At 40.6% G+C, this 16290-nt stretch overlaps 1 protein-coding gene across 3 annotated transcripts in view; it reads left to right on the forward strand.

Annotated features, from left to right (window-relative positions):
• The window catches only part of OGFRL1 (opioid growth factor receptor like 1), a 92748-nt gene extending 76637 nt beyond the window's left edge, over positions 1-16111 (forward strand). For 2 of the 3 annotated variants that reach the window (XM_061990078.1, XM_061990076.1), the window contains exons 2-7: positions 1833-1919; positions 2421-2502; positions 6849-6927; positions 7020-7086; positions 7233-7378; positions 8847-16111. In XM_061990078.1, the coding sequence (XP_061846062.1) occupies positions 1833-1919; positions 2421-2502; positions 6849-6927; positions 7020-7086; positions 7233-7378; positions 8847-9606 (1221 nt within the window). In that variant the 3' untranslated portion in view covers positions 9607-16111. The remainder of the gene's footprint in view (positions 1-1832; positions 1920-2420; positions 2503-6848; positions 6928-7019; positions 7087-7232; positions 7379-8846) is intronic. The other variant, XM_061990077.1, reaches the window with a different exon arrangement.
• The last annotated feature ends 179 nt before the right edge of the window (positions 16112-16290 follow it).

The following is a 16290-nucleotide window of genomic DNA, read 5'->3' on the forward strand; positions in this document are numbered from 1 at the left end:
CGGGAGGGGGGCGGCGGGGACGGCCGGCGCTGACCGACGGTGGCTGCGGCACCGAGCCTGCCGCTCTCGCTGCTGCGCTCCCGGAACACGGGCGCGGCCGGGCCGTGCCGCGCCGGGGCAGCCCGCGCCCCGCCGCCCGCCCCTGCCCGCTCCGCACCACTCGGCGTGCGGAGCGCGGGCGGCTGCTGGCGGCTGGGGCGCGGCGCGGAGACCTGCCCGCGGCATCAAGAGTGGCGGTGGCTTGCGATAGACTGGCTGTGCATCTGAAGTAGATATGAGCTGATCTCCCCCCGCCCCCAACATTGTTATGCTCTTGTTAGAAAATCGAGGCCTTGAAGTCGTTTGTCAGTCCCGCTGCTGCAGTTTCTAGGGAGGGCTTTGCTTTAAATGAGTCTTAAAGTTGGCCTCTTAATTAAATGGGTTAAAAATCTGAATATTGTGTTGTACGTGGCAACGGATTTGTGGCTTCTCGGTGGGTTAGAGGTGGGGGATTTTCAGGGCAAGTTTCTGCCTTTTAGGAATCATTGAAATTGACGACCCTAAAGAAGTAAAGGGTTGCTTTGCTAGTGGTTTTATTTGAGTTAGAGTTGAATGCAGGGTGGACCAGTTGGCTCTCTTTTTCAGAATGTTGATTGTGTTATGTTTATCTTTGGTTCAGAAACCGCACAAAATGAAATAAGCGTAAGCAGTTTTCCCTTTTCTGTTTGACATGTCATGATATTAATGCTCGATAACTGAGTGTCAAGGGCTGTTGCTTGTTCAGGTAAGCGTGTTTTGCCTGTAGGTATGGTCAAAGCAGGTCTTACAGAAGGAAGAATGAAGTTTATCATTCATGTGCTATTAATAAGCAATGAGATGGGTAATAATAAAGGCAAATGTCCAGTGCAGCCATGGGGAACTTCCCTTTTCAGGCTTGACTTCAACCTATTGCTTGTGTTTTGCAAGGAGTGGAATGAACTATTATTTTTTTCCTCTTATTTAGCCTCTGATGTTAGTGTAGAGACTTATTTTGAGACTGAAGCATACAAAACTCTTTGTTGCAGTATGGATATAAAGAAATTGCACAGAAAATAAAGTTTTTGCTAGCAAGTTGAAGTCTCAGTACACTAATGCTTCACTTTCCCGTTTTTCTTCAACACGTTCACCTTTTTCAAGTGTTCTCTGAAGGCAGTGGGATTATTTTCGTTGACCTTGATGGGCTCTGGTTGTTCCAGGTCACAGGTTCTGAATAGCCGTGGGCTGGTACAATTTCCTACAGATGTATATTTTGAGGAGGGGTTTTGTAGTCTTTCTTACTAGGCTTTAAAGAGAAGTTCTGGGAAATAGCAGAAAATGGTTCAAGAAGGTGTTAGAACCGCAGTTTGGCTTGTCTATGACCGTTTAGTTTATTCCACAGGATGCAATGATAGCAATTAAGTCAGTGTAGACATGACATACTATGGCTTCTTGTTCAAAATGAGTAGCGTCTCTGCATTTTCATGTTCGCTTACTTATTTCATCTAGTGCCAGCACTCGCTAGGTTACTTTTGAAGCCTTGCATTTGGAAGTGACTATTAACCTGTTGACTTAAACCAAATTCAGTCTCATTGGAAAGACATTTAATGGGCTTGCTTTTGTATTTTATTTTCTCTTAAAATCTACATTTAAAGCTTGTGATATTAAGTATTCAGCAGGGAGATTTTCAGTGTTTGACTGATCAGTAAGCAAATACGTGTAGTTGTGTTTGTTTACATAGCTGAAATCCATCGTGAAAAAGAATCACTTGAATATTAGCTAAATTTGCTGTTTAGTGTGTTTGTGTATGGTTATCATCTACTTTCTAACTGTTTCAGAGTGGTGATGGAACTGAGCAGACAGCCAAGCCAAAGAGAAGCTTCTATGCAGCAAGAGATTTATACAAATACCGACACCAGTATCCAGTAAGAATATTTTATGGTTTAAACTCGCCCTCTTGGTGGAAGACAGCACACAACCCAAATGTTCCTAAACTTTCTGGTGCCTAATAAATGTGAGGAAAAAAATGAGAATAGATCGGAGTGGGAGAGGGGTGAAAGTAGTGCAATGCCTTTTCATCTCAGGTGTATGTGCAAACGTGAGATGTGTAAGCCTGGGAAGAGCAGTTGGACATGGAAGAGTGTAGATTATAGAGCTTGAACTTTCTATTATTTGTGTCTCAAGTTCCTTGAGACTGAAGTGAAGGTGCTGCTGTGCTTGTCTAACATCTGCCTCTGCGGGAGAAGGTACCACCTGGAGGGTACTTGCAGATCCTTAAACTGAGCCTTTAAGTGCAAAGAGTAAAACTCTGTGGTTCCTAAAACCTGGAAATGTTTTTGTCTTTAAATTATTCAGAGTGTACAATTTTTTTGGATACTGTTAGTAGGTTTTTGAAGGCTGATAATGTCCTGTTTCCTTTCTTTTAGCAGAACTTCAAAGACCTTCGCTATCAAAATGACCTGTGCAATCTTCGCTTCTACAAAAATAAAATCCCATTTAAACCCGATGGTGAGTAACCTGTGGCAGTAACAGGGATAACGGGAGGGTGGTTGTTAATGACAAAGTGAAACTGTGATGGTAATTATGATGTTGGCAAGTTAAAGGTGTATAGTTATATATGACTGGAACCTCCCATATTGGAGTAGCATGTGGATAACATTGGAGCAGGTTGTGCTTAAAGCAGAGTTAGCTTTTGCTCTCGGGAGGTGGTGCTTTCCTCAGGCACTTTCAGCATGATGTAGTGTAGGGAGTTGTTTGTGTTTTACAGTAGTGGCACTAACTTTATTAAACAAAGGTAAAGTTATTCATTATGCTGCACTAACTCTTGCTGCCTGAGTAGGAGTGGCAGGGATCACAGTGTCATTCCTAGCGCTGTGTAAGGAAAAGAGAATGTGTTTTAACAACCTTCTGTGAAATTATTATAATAAGAATAATAATTTCTCAAATTCCCTAGTGATTCTGGTAGTGGAGCAGGAACCTCACAAACACCAGGATGAGCTGAGAGTTGACAAACCCCGCTCTAGACAGTTTGCAGTTAAAGTGTGAGAGACAAGAGGGCAGCAGACAGATGGGGAAGCAGAAGGCAGCAATAAATCGATTTTAGTTAGAATGATAGACAGGACTTGTGGCACACAAGAGCTTAGCTATTGACAAAAGTATTGCAGGCCAAAAATAAGCTCTCAGCAGTTTAAAAAGAATGATATGGGGGGGTTACACAGAATCACAGACTCTTAAAGGTTGGAAGGAACCTCTAAAGATCATTTAGTCCGACCCCTTGCCAGAGCAGGACCACCTAGAGTAGGTCACACAGGAACTTGTCCAGGTGGGTCTTGAATGTCTCCAGAGAAGGAGACTCCACAGCCCATCTGGTTCCAGTGCTCCGTCACCCTCACAGTGAAGATTTTCCTTGTCTTTCTTTGGAACCTCTTACGTTCCAGCTTGTACCTGTTGCCCCTTGTCCTATCATTGAGAAGAGCCTGGCTCCATCCTTCTGATGCTCAGCCTTTACATATTTGTAAACATTAATGAGGTCCTCAGTCTCCTCTTCATCAAGCTAAAGAGCCCCAGCTCCCTCAGCTTTTCATCATAAGGGAGATGCTCCACTCCCTTCATCATCTTTGTGGTCCTGCACTGAACTCTCTCCAGCAGCTCCCTGTCCTTCGTGAACTGAGGGGCCCAGAATTGGACACCATATTCCCGGTGTGGTCTCACGAGGGCAGAGTAGGGGAGGAGGAGGAGAACCTCTCTCAACCTACTGCCCACAGCCCTTCTAACACACCCCAGAATACCATTGGCCTTCTTGGCCATGAGGGCACATTTCTGGCTCATGCTCATCCTGCTGCCCACCAAGACCTCCAGGTCCCTTTCCCCTGCACTACTCTCCAACAGTTCATTCCCCAGCCTGTACTGGTACATGGGGTTGTTCTTTGCCAGATGCAAGACTGTACACTTGCCCTTGTTAATTTCATTAGAAGGTGTTTGGAGAAAGGTCCTCTCTGCATGAAAGCTACTTTGAAGGAAGTACCAAAGTATGTGTTAGAGTACAGGAGAAGTGAGACATGGAGGCTGCCATTCGGACAGGACCTTGTGAAGGCAGGATCAGTCTCATAGCAGCAAATGGGTTCTAATAAGGTAGGAAGGGACAGGTCACAAATGGCTTTGGAAGTGAAGGGTGTAAAGGTAATATGAAGGGTTCTAAGAGTGAGGGAGCCTTGGCACAGGCTGCCCAGGGAGGGTGTTGAGTCTCCTCTGGAGGTTTTCAGAATCCACCTGGACATGTTCCTGTGTAACCTGATCTAAGCAGACCTGCTTTAGGAGATGGGTTGGACTAGATGATCTTTAGAGGTCTCTTCCAACCCCTACCATTCTAGGATTCTGTGAAGGCCTGTCAGTTTTGTTTGATGTTACAGAAAAGGGCTTCACAATGGAAGAATGCAAAGCTAAAAAAGAGGCAGTAGGAAGAAGCTGCAGTCTAGAAACATGATCTTACCATCAGCATTCAGGGTAGATGTAAACCTGATGAGAGGGCACTTTTCAAGGTCAGAGGAAAGGATGTAGAGGTGTTGAAGTTCCGAGAGGACACTGGATGGGATGTAATGTATAGAAAGATGTAACGGTGTACATGTAGGAAGGTTGAAGGTGGAGCTCTTTATAGGCAAGACACTTGGTGAGTGAGTGAGTTTATAGGCATCTCACATGGTGAATGAGAAGGCAAGTCCGGTTATGTGGAAAAAAAAATAAGACCTTTGTTTTAATCATATTGAGCTTAATCTAGATATCCAAAGAAGAGTTGGATCTGAGAGTTATCAGTATGCAGGTAGCAAATTCAGGAGATACAACACACAGAATAGCTACAGAAAGACAGAAGGGCACTGAAGTCAGGAGGTTGGGACATCCCTTTTTTCTATGGTAGCTAGCAGCAGGACAAGGGGTAATGGGATGAAGCTGGAACACAAAGTTCCACTTAAATCTAAGAAAAAACTCTTTCACTGTTGAGGTGAGGGAGCCCTGGCACAGGCTGCCCAGAGGGGTTGTGGAGTCTCCTTCCTTGGAGATCAAGACCCACCTGGACATGTTCCTATGTGACCTGATCTAGGTGAACCTGCTTCTGCAGGGGGATTGGACTAGATGATCTCTAAAGGTCCCTTCCAACCACTACCATTCTATGATTCTATGACTGCATGAACCTGAAATAAAGTCAGAAAAAGTTGGGGAGGGAACTTTTAAAGTGCAAAATGAAGGAGCAGTTAAAGAGGATTAACCACAAGAAGCGGTAGTCATGAAAGCTAGAGGATAGCTTCCCTCCTAAAATTTGTGAAGAACAAAATATTTCTTCATGTTTTAGAGGAAAACCACAGTTGGTAGTGTCAAAGGTGGCTGATAGGCCATAGAGGCTGAAGTGTTGATGGCTGTGAGCTCTGCTTTTGTAGAAGTTTTTAGTGAGAATGGAAAAGAGTAGTCACCCAAGTAGTAGTTGACCCAAGTCTGTTGATCTGTGGGAGTGTTCAGAGAGGGAATCTTAAGCTACCATGCTAGGGACTGAACTCCTGGGGAATGGTGTTTAACCTATGTTATGTAAACCTATGGATTGAGCTTGTGGTTCTGACTCAGAGCTGGCATGTCTTCTGTCTGCTCTTGAATTGAGTATCAAGTTTTCCAGTGCTTGGAATGTAGGTTGGATACAGTACAGTGATGGCAGGAGGTCATCCTTGCAGGGTCCTTTTCCAGCCTTGCCTGCACTGGAAGCCCTATGTTCTTAGCAGCCCTTTTGACTGGCTGCTTTCTACCTTTCTTGAAGAAAAATACCAAATGAGTTCTCCTTTGTCATTGAGATGCAAGTGGAAATTTCCCCTGAGGTGAGAGAGATCCCCTGAGGTTTCCCCTGAGGTGAGAGTGTGTCAGGACACTATCTACACGGAGTTTTGGGCTTTTTAGGCCATTCCAATGCTATTTGACTTAAGGAGAGGCTGTGTGTTGGTAAAACTGTTGCTGATTTCAGAGTAGAAACAGGCTGACACTGAGTGTTCATTCATGGAAAGAGACTGTGCAGATTTTGGAACAAGGAATATCCTTTTCTCTGCTTTGCATGTTTGTTCAGTGCCTGGGAAAGTGCCCTGGCCTATATCTGAGCCTTGTGATCGTGGTCACAGCGCGAGGAGCGATTGATTTCCTTTTATGTGTGCTTTGTCCTCTTTTTCTATCACTGTGTCTTTGCAAGAGAAACTGACCGAACCCCACAACTGTTTGGAGAGCACTATAAGCTGAAATTCTCATTTATTGAGCGTGGCCTTAGAACCTAAGGTCAAACTTATAGCAATGGCAGCAAGACTCTTAGGCACAGCTAATTGAGAAAGCTGGGATGGGACACTTCTGAAAGAGTTGATGCTTTTTTCTACTATGATGATTTAATTTTTTTACACACACGTGTTTGCAGAGTTTTGTCATGTAAAAGCAATGACAGATGATTCACAATGTGATATTTTATGTAAATGATTTCTTAATTACCAGTCAATGTGGTAAAGGAACTAACTCTTGGGGAAATATATTTTATAGAGGTTATTGTTACATGCCCTCAGGTGGTAAGTTAGTCGGTAAAAATCAGTTGGTTTTGTTTTCATTATAATTAAAATTTGTATGGAAGTTGATAAATCTTTTGATTAAAAATATGTTTTGGTAACTGAATTATTTTAAATTACAGTGACTTTATTTATGGATGTAATAGACCTTATTTGACATAGGATGTGAAAGAGAATGAAAGGATGTATTCCACCACTATGATAACATGGCAGTTATTTTATGTAGCAGAATGCTGGTTTTGGTGGCTACCTAACCATTTTCAAATTCTTTTTGTGCAGGGGTTTATATTGAAGAAGTCCTAAATAAGTGGAAAGGAGACTATGAAAAACTGGAACATAACCACACTTACATACAGTGGTTGGTCACTTGTTACCTATTTCTGTTTCAAAGCATTAATTTGATTAAGTGTTCATGTACTGTGACCCATAACTTGCCTTTTCTTTTAACAGGCTTTTCCCATTGAGGGAACAAGGTCTGAACTTCTATGCTAAAGAATTAACTACATATGAAATTGAGGTAATACAAATTGAGCTCAACACAAACCGCCACAATGTTAATTTTGATACATAACTACTCTTTGTTATGTAGAGTTGCTTTATACAATGCAGAAGTGTTTGCTTTAGTGCCACTTAAAATTTTGGATGCATTCTTTGTTTTTTTAGGAATTCAAGAAAACAAAAGAAGCAATTAGAAGGTTCCTTTTGGCTTACAAAATGATGTTGGAGTTTTTTGGAATAAAACTAATTGATAAAACTGGAAACGTAGCACGAGCTGCTAACTGGCAAGAAAGATTTCAGCATTTGAATGAGTAAGTAATGACATGCACTTCACTCTCTAGAATTGCCATAGAATCTCTTCAGCCTTTTGGTTTTCAGAGAAAGGGAAGAGATATTTTCCAAAGATTGCTGGGAGAAAGAGAAAAGGGAGTAGTCAATGCCCGGTTTATGTCCATATACGTACATTCCTCTTAGCCTTTTTTCAGTTGTGTTTCTCACCCATCACCAGTCTAACTGACATCAGTGAGTTCCCTGAAAATACAACTTCAGATACTGCTGGAGAAGATCACAGTTCCAGATTCATTTCTTTGCCGTGCTACTGAACGCACTTTCTCCTGCTCCCGAAGCAGTGCTGCTCAGTGGGAACGAACAAGCGGCTTATCTTTGTATTCCCATTTCTTTTTGAGAGAAATCAAATTCTCTACACTGATATGGAAGCTACATAACAAGCTTTCCCTCCCTCCCTCCCCAAAACATAGTATTTTATGTTTTTAATACTTTTTAATGGCAGTGCTTAACTGGAGAGGTTTAGACATGTATTAAGTCAAACTTTAACCCAGCTTTCAGCAAATTACATCTGTCGCTTTTCATCAACTTTATGTGAAGTTTAAGTTTGTACTGAATTTTATCCCATCTGGATTAATTATGCCAAAATCTCTTTTCAAATCTTGTGATTGCTTTTATAATACTTCTGACCTTAGAGCTAAAGATTGTTTTCTTGCAATATTTTGTTCTCCTGTCTAAACAAAATGTAGAATTGTGAATGGGTAATTTTGGGTGAATAATGGCATAACCTGTTACTAGTTTTACTTTATTATACGATGATCCAATATGAATGTGGGCTGAGACTCAGGCCACAGAGAAAACAGCATTTCAGGAAACCCAGATGTTGCTCACTGCACATTTTTACACTGCCATTCTTAGCCACTCACAGGTGAGACTATACAGTTTTAAGTCAGTAATTGTGACTCTTCACGAGCACTTCTACAAGATAGTTCATTCCATTTATCTTAGACACTTCTTATGACAGTGAGACTTGCTCTCCAGAGGTATCTGTTTTCCTCCCAGCACTGACTGTATCAGAACTTCAGGTACCTAGTCTAGAGCAGAGACTCAGCTTTTAAGGAGCTGAAGTACAATGAATTTTGTTTTGTTGCTGTATTATTGCAATACACTACAAAACTCAGAGTGACTCGGTTTTCTCTCCAGAAAGAGTACATACAACAGAAGGAATCAAAGTCAGTATGCCCTTCAGTTTTAAGGTTTTTTTAGCCTGTTGCCTCAGTGCATTTTACAAACACTAATTTTCGCTCATAACATGCTAGCAAAGGAGGTGCTAGCAAGCTTCAGCAGCTGTGAGAAATTAAAGTCCAGGAAGCCTAAAGTACACACCTGGAGTGATTAAAAAGGAGTGAGGAACTGCAGTTAGAGTTCTGTATCTGTGAGGTGATGGGCTTTTTTTCTGAATGAATGGAATTTTTTCATCCTTTTCTTCCCAAGGTCTCAGCACAACTACTTGAGAATCACTCGAATTCTGAAAAGTCTTGGTGAGCTTGGATATGAGAGTTTCAAATCTCCCTTGGTAAAATTTATTCTCCATGAAGCTCTTGTGGAAGATACTATTCCCAACATTAAACAAAGTGCTCTAGAATATTTTGTGTATACTATTAGAGACCGAAGAGAAAGGAGGAAACTCCTGAGATTTGCCCAGCAACATTATACACCATCGGAGCACTTTATCTGGGGACCCCCAAGGAAACAGAAGTCTGAGGGAAGCAAAACAAATAAAAAGCCAGCATCTCCAATTTCTATTCACAATAGTTATATCTCTAAGCATAAGAAATCAAAAGAGCCTAAGAGTACATCGTCAAGTGGAAGCTCAGCTGGTAAAACAACTGAAGAGAGGAAAGTAGAACTCACAAAAAACAGGGAAGAAAATGAGCAGGATGAAGAAGAAATGAACTGTGATGCTGACAGACAGAACAACGGTGAGAAGAACAGTGATACTGATACTGGTCAGCTTTCAAAATCAGAAGAAATTCCCGACGCTTCAGACAGAAAGGAGGACACTTCTGATTCCAAAAGACATGAGGAAAATCTGAACAATGACTCTGGAATTCACCCAGACACTATAGAGAAAGACTTACTTGACACTGAGAATTCTGCAAGTAACACATCAGCTGATCTACAAGATAACCTTGATAAGGATACACTTTCAGGGGAGACCTCCACAACAACCAAGGATGAGCTCAAATCATGAGTCTGAGGTTAAGAATCATAGTTTCGTATGGAATGATGCAAAGTATTCATTGCTGCTTTTTTGGGTGGAATTTCCATCTAGTGTAGTATAAAATGTTCATGAGGTGATGCTTGTTGGAAATGCATCAGATCAGGCTTCTGTTACGTTAATGACTTTTATTTTTTTCAACCTCAGTTTATCAGCAGTCAGCCAGGTGTCTGTTTGAAACAAATGGGTATATTCAAAGCTAAGAAATTACTATCTTTTCCAGGCAGATTGCATAAAAAAGCTTATCTATTTGTTGCCATAAATTCATCCAGTAATTTGGGTTTTTTTAAAGTGTAACTTACTAGCAAGCCTTGAAACATCTGAATTTTTAAAGTTTTGTTTACAACACTTTAAATATTCCTTTTATGAAATTACTAGAAGTTCTTTTGAGAGCACATGGTTTTTTTTCCCTAGTGGATATATTTCTTACAGCAGAATTTGCACAGCATCTTTTACCTTCCATTAGCATCCTTGTCAGAGACAGTTGGTAATGGATTTCAAAATGTCCTATGCAGCTGGGTAGCACTGTACCTTGAATAAAAGTTTAACTTGCATTGAAACAGTATCCATAGCTCTTGGGTACAAGGGAAGTTGCACTTTAGGCTTCTTTTAGTCCCTGGTAAGTTCTCTCTTCTCTTGACTCATTTGTTACTACTACTAATTTGTGGGGGGAAATCTCTTTGATCACTCTGGTTTGGTTTCAGTGTGAAAGCTCTGGTCAGCTCTAATAAAACAACTCCCCTAGCTGGGTTCAGCACATGGAAAGTCTCTAGGCAGCTCAAAAGCAGTGTCTTGATCTCAAGGCATTACTTAGTCATGAAAGCCTTCAGAAAAAATGTCACCAGGCCTGCCCAGCTGGATCTTACCTGAACTTCGATGTTTCATGGCCAGCTTTAGGTAAGGTCTAAGCAATGCTGAACCCCTTGTTGCTGGTCTGGGAGAGAAGGGCAGCCCTGATGTTTCTTTCCAGCTGCCTGTTTCCTTCCTTTGCTGTTTCTAAGAGGTCTTTCCTAGTTTAATGTTATTTTGATTGGCTGAAATCTGAGGCAGGCTGGTCTGCTGGCCCAGCTGGAGCCCAGCAGGTAGGAATTTCCCAGTTAATCTTTCCCGGCTTTTTGCTGTCTGCTTTCCCGAGTAGCCTCTTCTGACTTTGTGACATTCAGTCAAACAAGATAGCACCCAGCAAGTTATATGTGTAGAGTATAAAAAATATAATGCAGGTAAACTCACAGTTTCTACAGTCCTAAAATAGTCTAAAACTTCAGTATGTATTTTCTATTTAAAAGTATATCTATTACCCACTGCCTGTAACGTATTTTTGATGAAATGTTGTGAGGCGAGTGGCTGACTACAGTTTGAGGGTCAAAATGCTACAGGACTTTGAATAAAGTCTTCTAACTCAAAATTATAAAGCCTTCAGGGGTGTCAGAGCACAGAGAAAATGTCTTATATTTTTCTTTTTTGCTGATTCACATCATGGCAGTGAATCATCTATTGCTTTCTCCAGGTAGCAATGCTTCTTGGGACCAAATAGAGTGGCACTTGGAGATCTTGCTACCTGTGGACAAAGATTAGGCTCTGTCCATCCGAGAGGCAGGGAAGAAGGTAAACTTATTGCTCCTTCTCTTGTGCTGACCTGCAAAGAAAGGAATGTATGTACATTGATTTTCTGTTTAATTTTTTTTAGGGTAGCTAGGTTGCTCATGGAGACATTAAGTCTGTCTGAGCAGAAATGCCCCAGAGAGTTGCTCCTACAGCCACTGCCTCTTTAAAGCTGGAAAGGTGCTGAGAAGGCGATACCTGGAGGTTGAACTAGGATCCCCTTGTTCATGTTAGCCTCAGATCTTCAGAGCAGAAGGGGACAGGAAGTGCTGACATAAAATTGGTCCATGCAGTTATGGACTCTGACCCCACGTGTATGCACAGGGAGGACAACTTGGTCTTCTGCCTATGGCTTTTCAAATCCCGAGTGCCTCACCGTGCCAGCTACAGTGTTGTTTTCACATAGTCATTCCTTGAATGGGATAGGAAAAATTTATACCCTGTGTATGAGAAACATAACTATAATGTAGGCAGTTATACAGAGCTTTCAGTTGATGAACATGAGTATTAAGGTTAAACACTTAAAAAATGCATAGTGTTCAAGTGAAATAAGAGATACTGGGGCTGTTATACTGTGGTTTGACTGATGATATGTGTCTGTGTTAAAGGGTCTGATGCATCTGAAAGTAAGGTCAAGAATTCTGGGACTCATATCCTTATCACCTCTGCAATTTTATTTCTTTTTAAACCCCAACTCAGTATATTTTATCAGTTTTCATTGAAGTGAGAAGAGTAGTGGCATACCAGTTGCCTACAAACAACCGTGGGGATTAGGTGAGTGAGGATTTTTGTGTCAGGTGGGTTTCTGCACTCTGTGATCTTTCTGTTGATAAAGCTTTGAGAGAATGTCACTCCTATGAGACACTTCAGCTCTAACTAACAAATTCTGCTCTGTATAAAATGCAGTGGTGTATCATTCTTTCCATGGAGAAGTTGTTTCTTCTGTTTTTGCAAGAGCTTAGAAGAACGATAAGTTGCAGGGCAATCATACAGTGTAGTATCCCATTGAGATGGGAAGGTGTCAAGTGGGTGCGCTGTATGCATTTCATTATGGAATCATGGCCTTAGCAACCAGGAGCACCCTGTGCTTGAAGTTTCTAAGTATTGGCTTTCAGGTTTACAGTACAACATATGTTTGAAATGATTGTGTTCTTGTAAATGCTGGTACTTGGTTATTTAACCACTACTTCAGAAACTGAAGATGTGCAGAGAAAGTCAGGACACTTGCTCACCGTAAAACTTGGTTTGGTCTTTTAAAATGCTTTAGTATTCAGAGATTTCTCTTTACTTCCTACAGTAATGTATTTTGATCCAGTATTTTACTAAATTCTGAGCTATATTGGGATCTTATTAATATTTAATATTTACAAGTATATAAATGGTAGATGTCAGGAGGTTGGGACATCCTTTTTTTCTATTGTATCTAGCAACAGGACAATGGGTAATGGCATGAAGCTGGAACACAAAAAGTTCCATTTAAACATAAGAAAAAACCTATTTCTCAGTGAGGGAGCCCTGGCACAGGCTGCCCAGGGAGGGTATGGAATCCCTTTCCTTTGAGGTCTTCAAGACCTGTCTGGATGCATTCCTGTACAACCTGATCTAGGTGAACCTGCTTCTGCAGGGGTATTGGACTAGATGATCTCTAAAGGTCCCTTCCAACCCTACCATTCTATGATTCTATTCATTTATTAATGAAACAGAACCTTGTATACCAGGAGTTCTATCCTAATAAGTACATCTGAGTAGCCTCTGGCATTGTTAGGTGGGAGCAGTGTGTACATGCACACACTGGTGAATTTGATTTTTAAGTATCCTGTGATGAGGGGATTGCAAGTGGGCAAAATGTTCCTGGGTATGCATGTGCAAGTGAAGGCAGTCATACAAAGCACAGAAAGTGCAGCGCTCTAAGGTTAGTTACAACTCTCTGCTCAGCTATCCGCGATGTAGCTGCTCCTCAGCACCTGATGCTATGTTGGCATAGAGACAGAAAGCCTGAGCGCATGAGGTGTGCACCATAGACCATTTAGATAAGAGCAGCAGTTGAGTGTGTGTACATATCTAGGACCAAAACTGAGCTCTTGATGTCCATAGTGCTCATATTTAAGGATGCTAAAATTACTTGCAATGAACCTTTGAGAGCCATTCCCTGGGTTGAGTCAGCTCCTCAATTTCCTGCTCAGAGACTGCAGCAGACTAGTGTATTGCATCATCCTTAATGTTTCATGTAACCCAGTGGAAGCCTACTTGAAGTATTCCAGGTAATTCTACCAATCTGCAGCTGCAGTAACCTGTAATATAACCAGAAAGTTTACAGACCGTAGAAGCTTTATACAATTTTGCTGGATGATCCAATAAGGTACGTCAAAGGAGATTTGAATGGAAAACAGCTCTTCTTTGTTCTTGAATAAAATATGTATATATCTGTTTAATTGAATTCTATTTTTGCACCTTTCTTTTCCTGACAGTTGTGATGGTATGGATCACAAATTTAGCAAGACATACATGTTTAAGTGAAAGTGTAACTCTTACTACACCATTTTTTTACAGATAACATTAGCATATTGAATTTTCTTAGCAAAAGCTGTATTTATAAGGTGCAAGTATGTGAAGTAAGTTTTGCCATTAATAAAAGTGTGACAATATCATGCTAATGATGTACATTGTCCTAAGAACTAGTAGCGTGGATCGGAATCAAAGATGTTTCTCGCCTTGTATCCTGCCTCCAGCAGTGGCCACCAACAGATGGTGTGAAACAAGGAACAGATAAAGTCACCTCATTTTTCTGCAGGAATATTTCAGTTTTTGAACCCATAGTTTCTTTCAGCCTCCACAATCTCTTGTGGCTGTGAGGTTCATGTTAAGTACATTCTGTGTGGAAAAGGTAATCTCTTGTTTACCTCAGACCTGTTTATTCAAGAATTGCTAGTGCATTTGAACACAGTTACTAAAAGTACTGTAAGATGAACGGTAATCCACTCCAAGTCAGTTTTTAAAAGCTGTGGGAGATTCTAATGATAAAGTACCTACTTAGGCAGAAAACTCATCCTATGTTAATAATATTATCTTACTTGTCCCTTCTGAATAAATTTCTATGTAGTAATCCTTTTGTTTGAAGTATTAAAATTCAGATTCCAACTGCAGAACAGATGTTTTTTTTCCCCTATCTGTGTAAAGGCAAGATTGGTCAAAGGCAAAAACTGTTCCTAGCCCATAATTGAGTGAGGTACCTCTGGATTTGGAGATGCCACCATCAATGGGTGTCATGTTGTGAGCATATAGAAGATGGAAATACTATCTGGGTTTTGCTGAGAACCATACTCCTCATTCCACATTATGGTAGCTTACTTTGGTATGTGTCCTTAGTTTCAAGTACTTTAAATTAGCAGTTGGAATGACTGCTCAAAAGTTGTTTTTTATGGTCATCAGAGCCTGACAGTGAAGGATGGGTCAAAAAGGCTTAGGCATGGGCAACCCACCTTTCCTTCACATCACAATCACCACCATAGATTCACTGGTAATGAGTACTCAGATGCAATTCTCCAAGGGGAATGTGGATTATGTCTCTAATATCTCTGTGCTCTGTATTGCCTATGAAGTATTTGTTTTCCTGAAACCCTGTCCCTTTTACAGCCCATGTTCTGAAGTACACATACTTAAGACCATTAGAGAAAGCAAGAGTATTTTAAAGAAATGTTTAAATACATACCATAGCTAATGGACTCCTAAAATACAGTTCGAAAGCTAGAGAGATCAGTTAAATAGAGACCCCTTGTTGCTTTGCATTTATTACCTTTGTTTTTATTTTCAAAGGCATTAAACTGTTTGCTATAAAATAACAATTGTGAGGTTGGCAAATTTCTTCAGAAAGAAGTCTCTTCCTTCTTTAGGAACTCGTCACTTTTTCATTCTACCACGCTTACAAGTCCAGTGGCGTAATCATCAGCTGAAGTTTATTGTGAAATACACTGAATGTGTTTACTGCTGTGGCTAACTGTGTGAAAATTATTGTTTTGCAGTAAAAAAAAAAAGGTTATGGCACTTATTTTTTTTGCTCTCTGCTGAAGCATGTGTGCTAATCATTACTCACTCTTTGTTCTGTATTCTAATCTCTCCCATGGTTGATTGCCCTTTACACAGTTTGGGTTCAGCAACAGATGATTAGGTATAATTTTGCACTGATAGAATTTGGAAGTATTGTAGACTTAAAAGGTATTCTAAGAAAAAAAGTGCAATAAAAAGGAAAAAAACCCAAACCCCAACAATTTTTACTTGCAAAATGAAACAGCTACACGTCCATTTTTATGAATCGTCCTGCTCTCTTCTTTGTATTCCTTTGCAGTGCTTTAATGACAGAATGCTGTGCATGTTTGGTAGTACCAATACCATATGTATGTGGTAGGAGTGGTAACCAGTTTCTGGGTTTGTAATGCACTATAAAGATATATTTTATAATTCTGTAACTGTATGGCAGTGTTATGCCAAAAAAAGAGTTGTATAAACATAAAAAGCAATCATTCATGTTGCTTACTGCTCTATTTTAAATTGTTTGTAAAATGAAATACTTGGATTTCCTTTCAGGTAAATATATTTTTAATAACAGCAGCCAAAAGCTCTAAACTAATAAAACTTCTTCATTTAGCAGCTTTGTTTTAGCAACAAGTACAAATGTTGTGTAGCTCTAAGAGTGTGTAATTGATGTTCGGCACTTGTTTGTATAGTCTTCTGTAAATGTATTAACTTAAAAGTAGGGCATTAAAGGCTCTAGTCCTCCTTCTTTGTTGTCAGTGGCAAAACCACCCTGGATAGCACAGGAACAAAGAAAGGCTGAGAGTGAGCTTCACTAAAAGTTTGGGTTGTTTTGTTTTTTTTGTAATTTAAGAAAAATATATGCTATGGAAACACCATTAAGAGTAAAGGGTTAAATACTCATTATGATCATGCACACACAAAGCCCCTGGAGCAGTGCGAGCAACGGACCAGTGCTGCTTAAACTTAGCAGGAAAACATGTCACCTGATGCTTTATCCTTTTTATCCTCAACGTCCTGTGCTGA

Source organism: Colius striatus, chromosome 2, assembly GCF_028858725.1.
Source record: "Colius striatus isolate bColStr4 chromosome 2, bColStr4.1.hap1, whole genome shotgun sequence".
Taxonomy (NCBI): domain Eukaryota; kingdom Metazoa; phylum Chordata; class Aves; order Coliiformes; family Coliidae; genus Colius; species Colius striatus.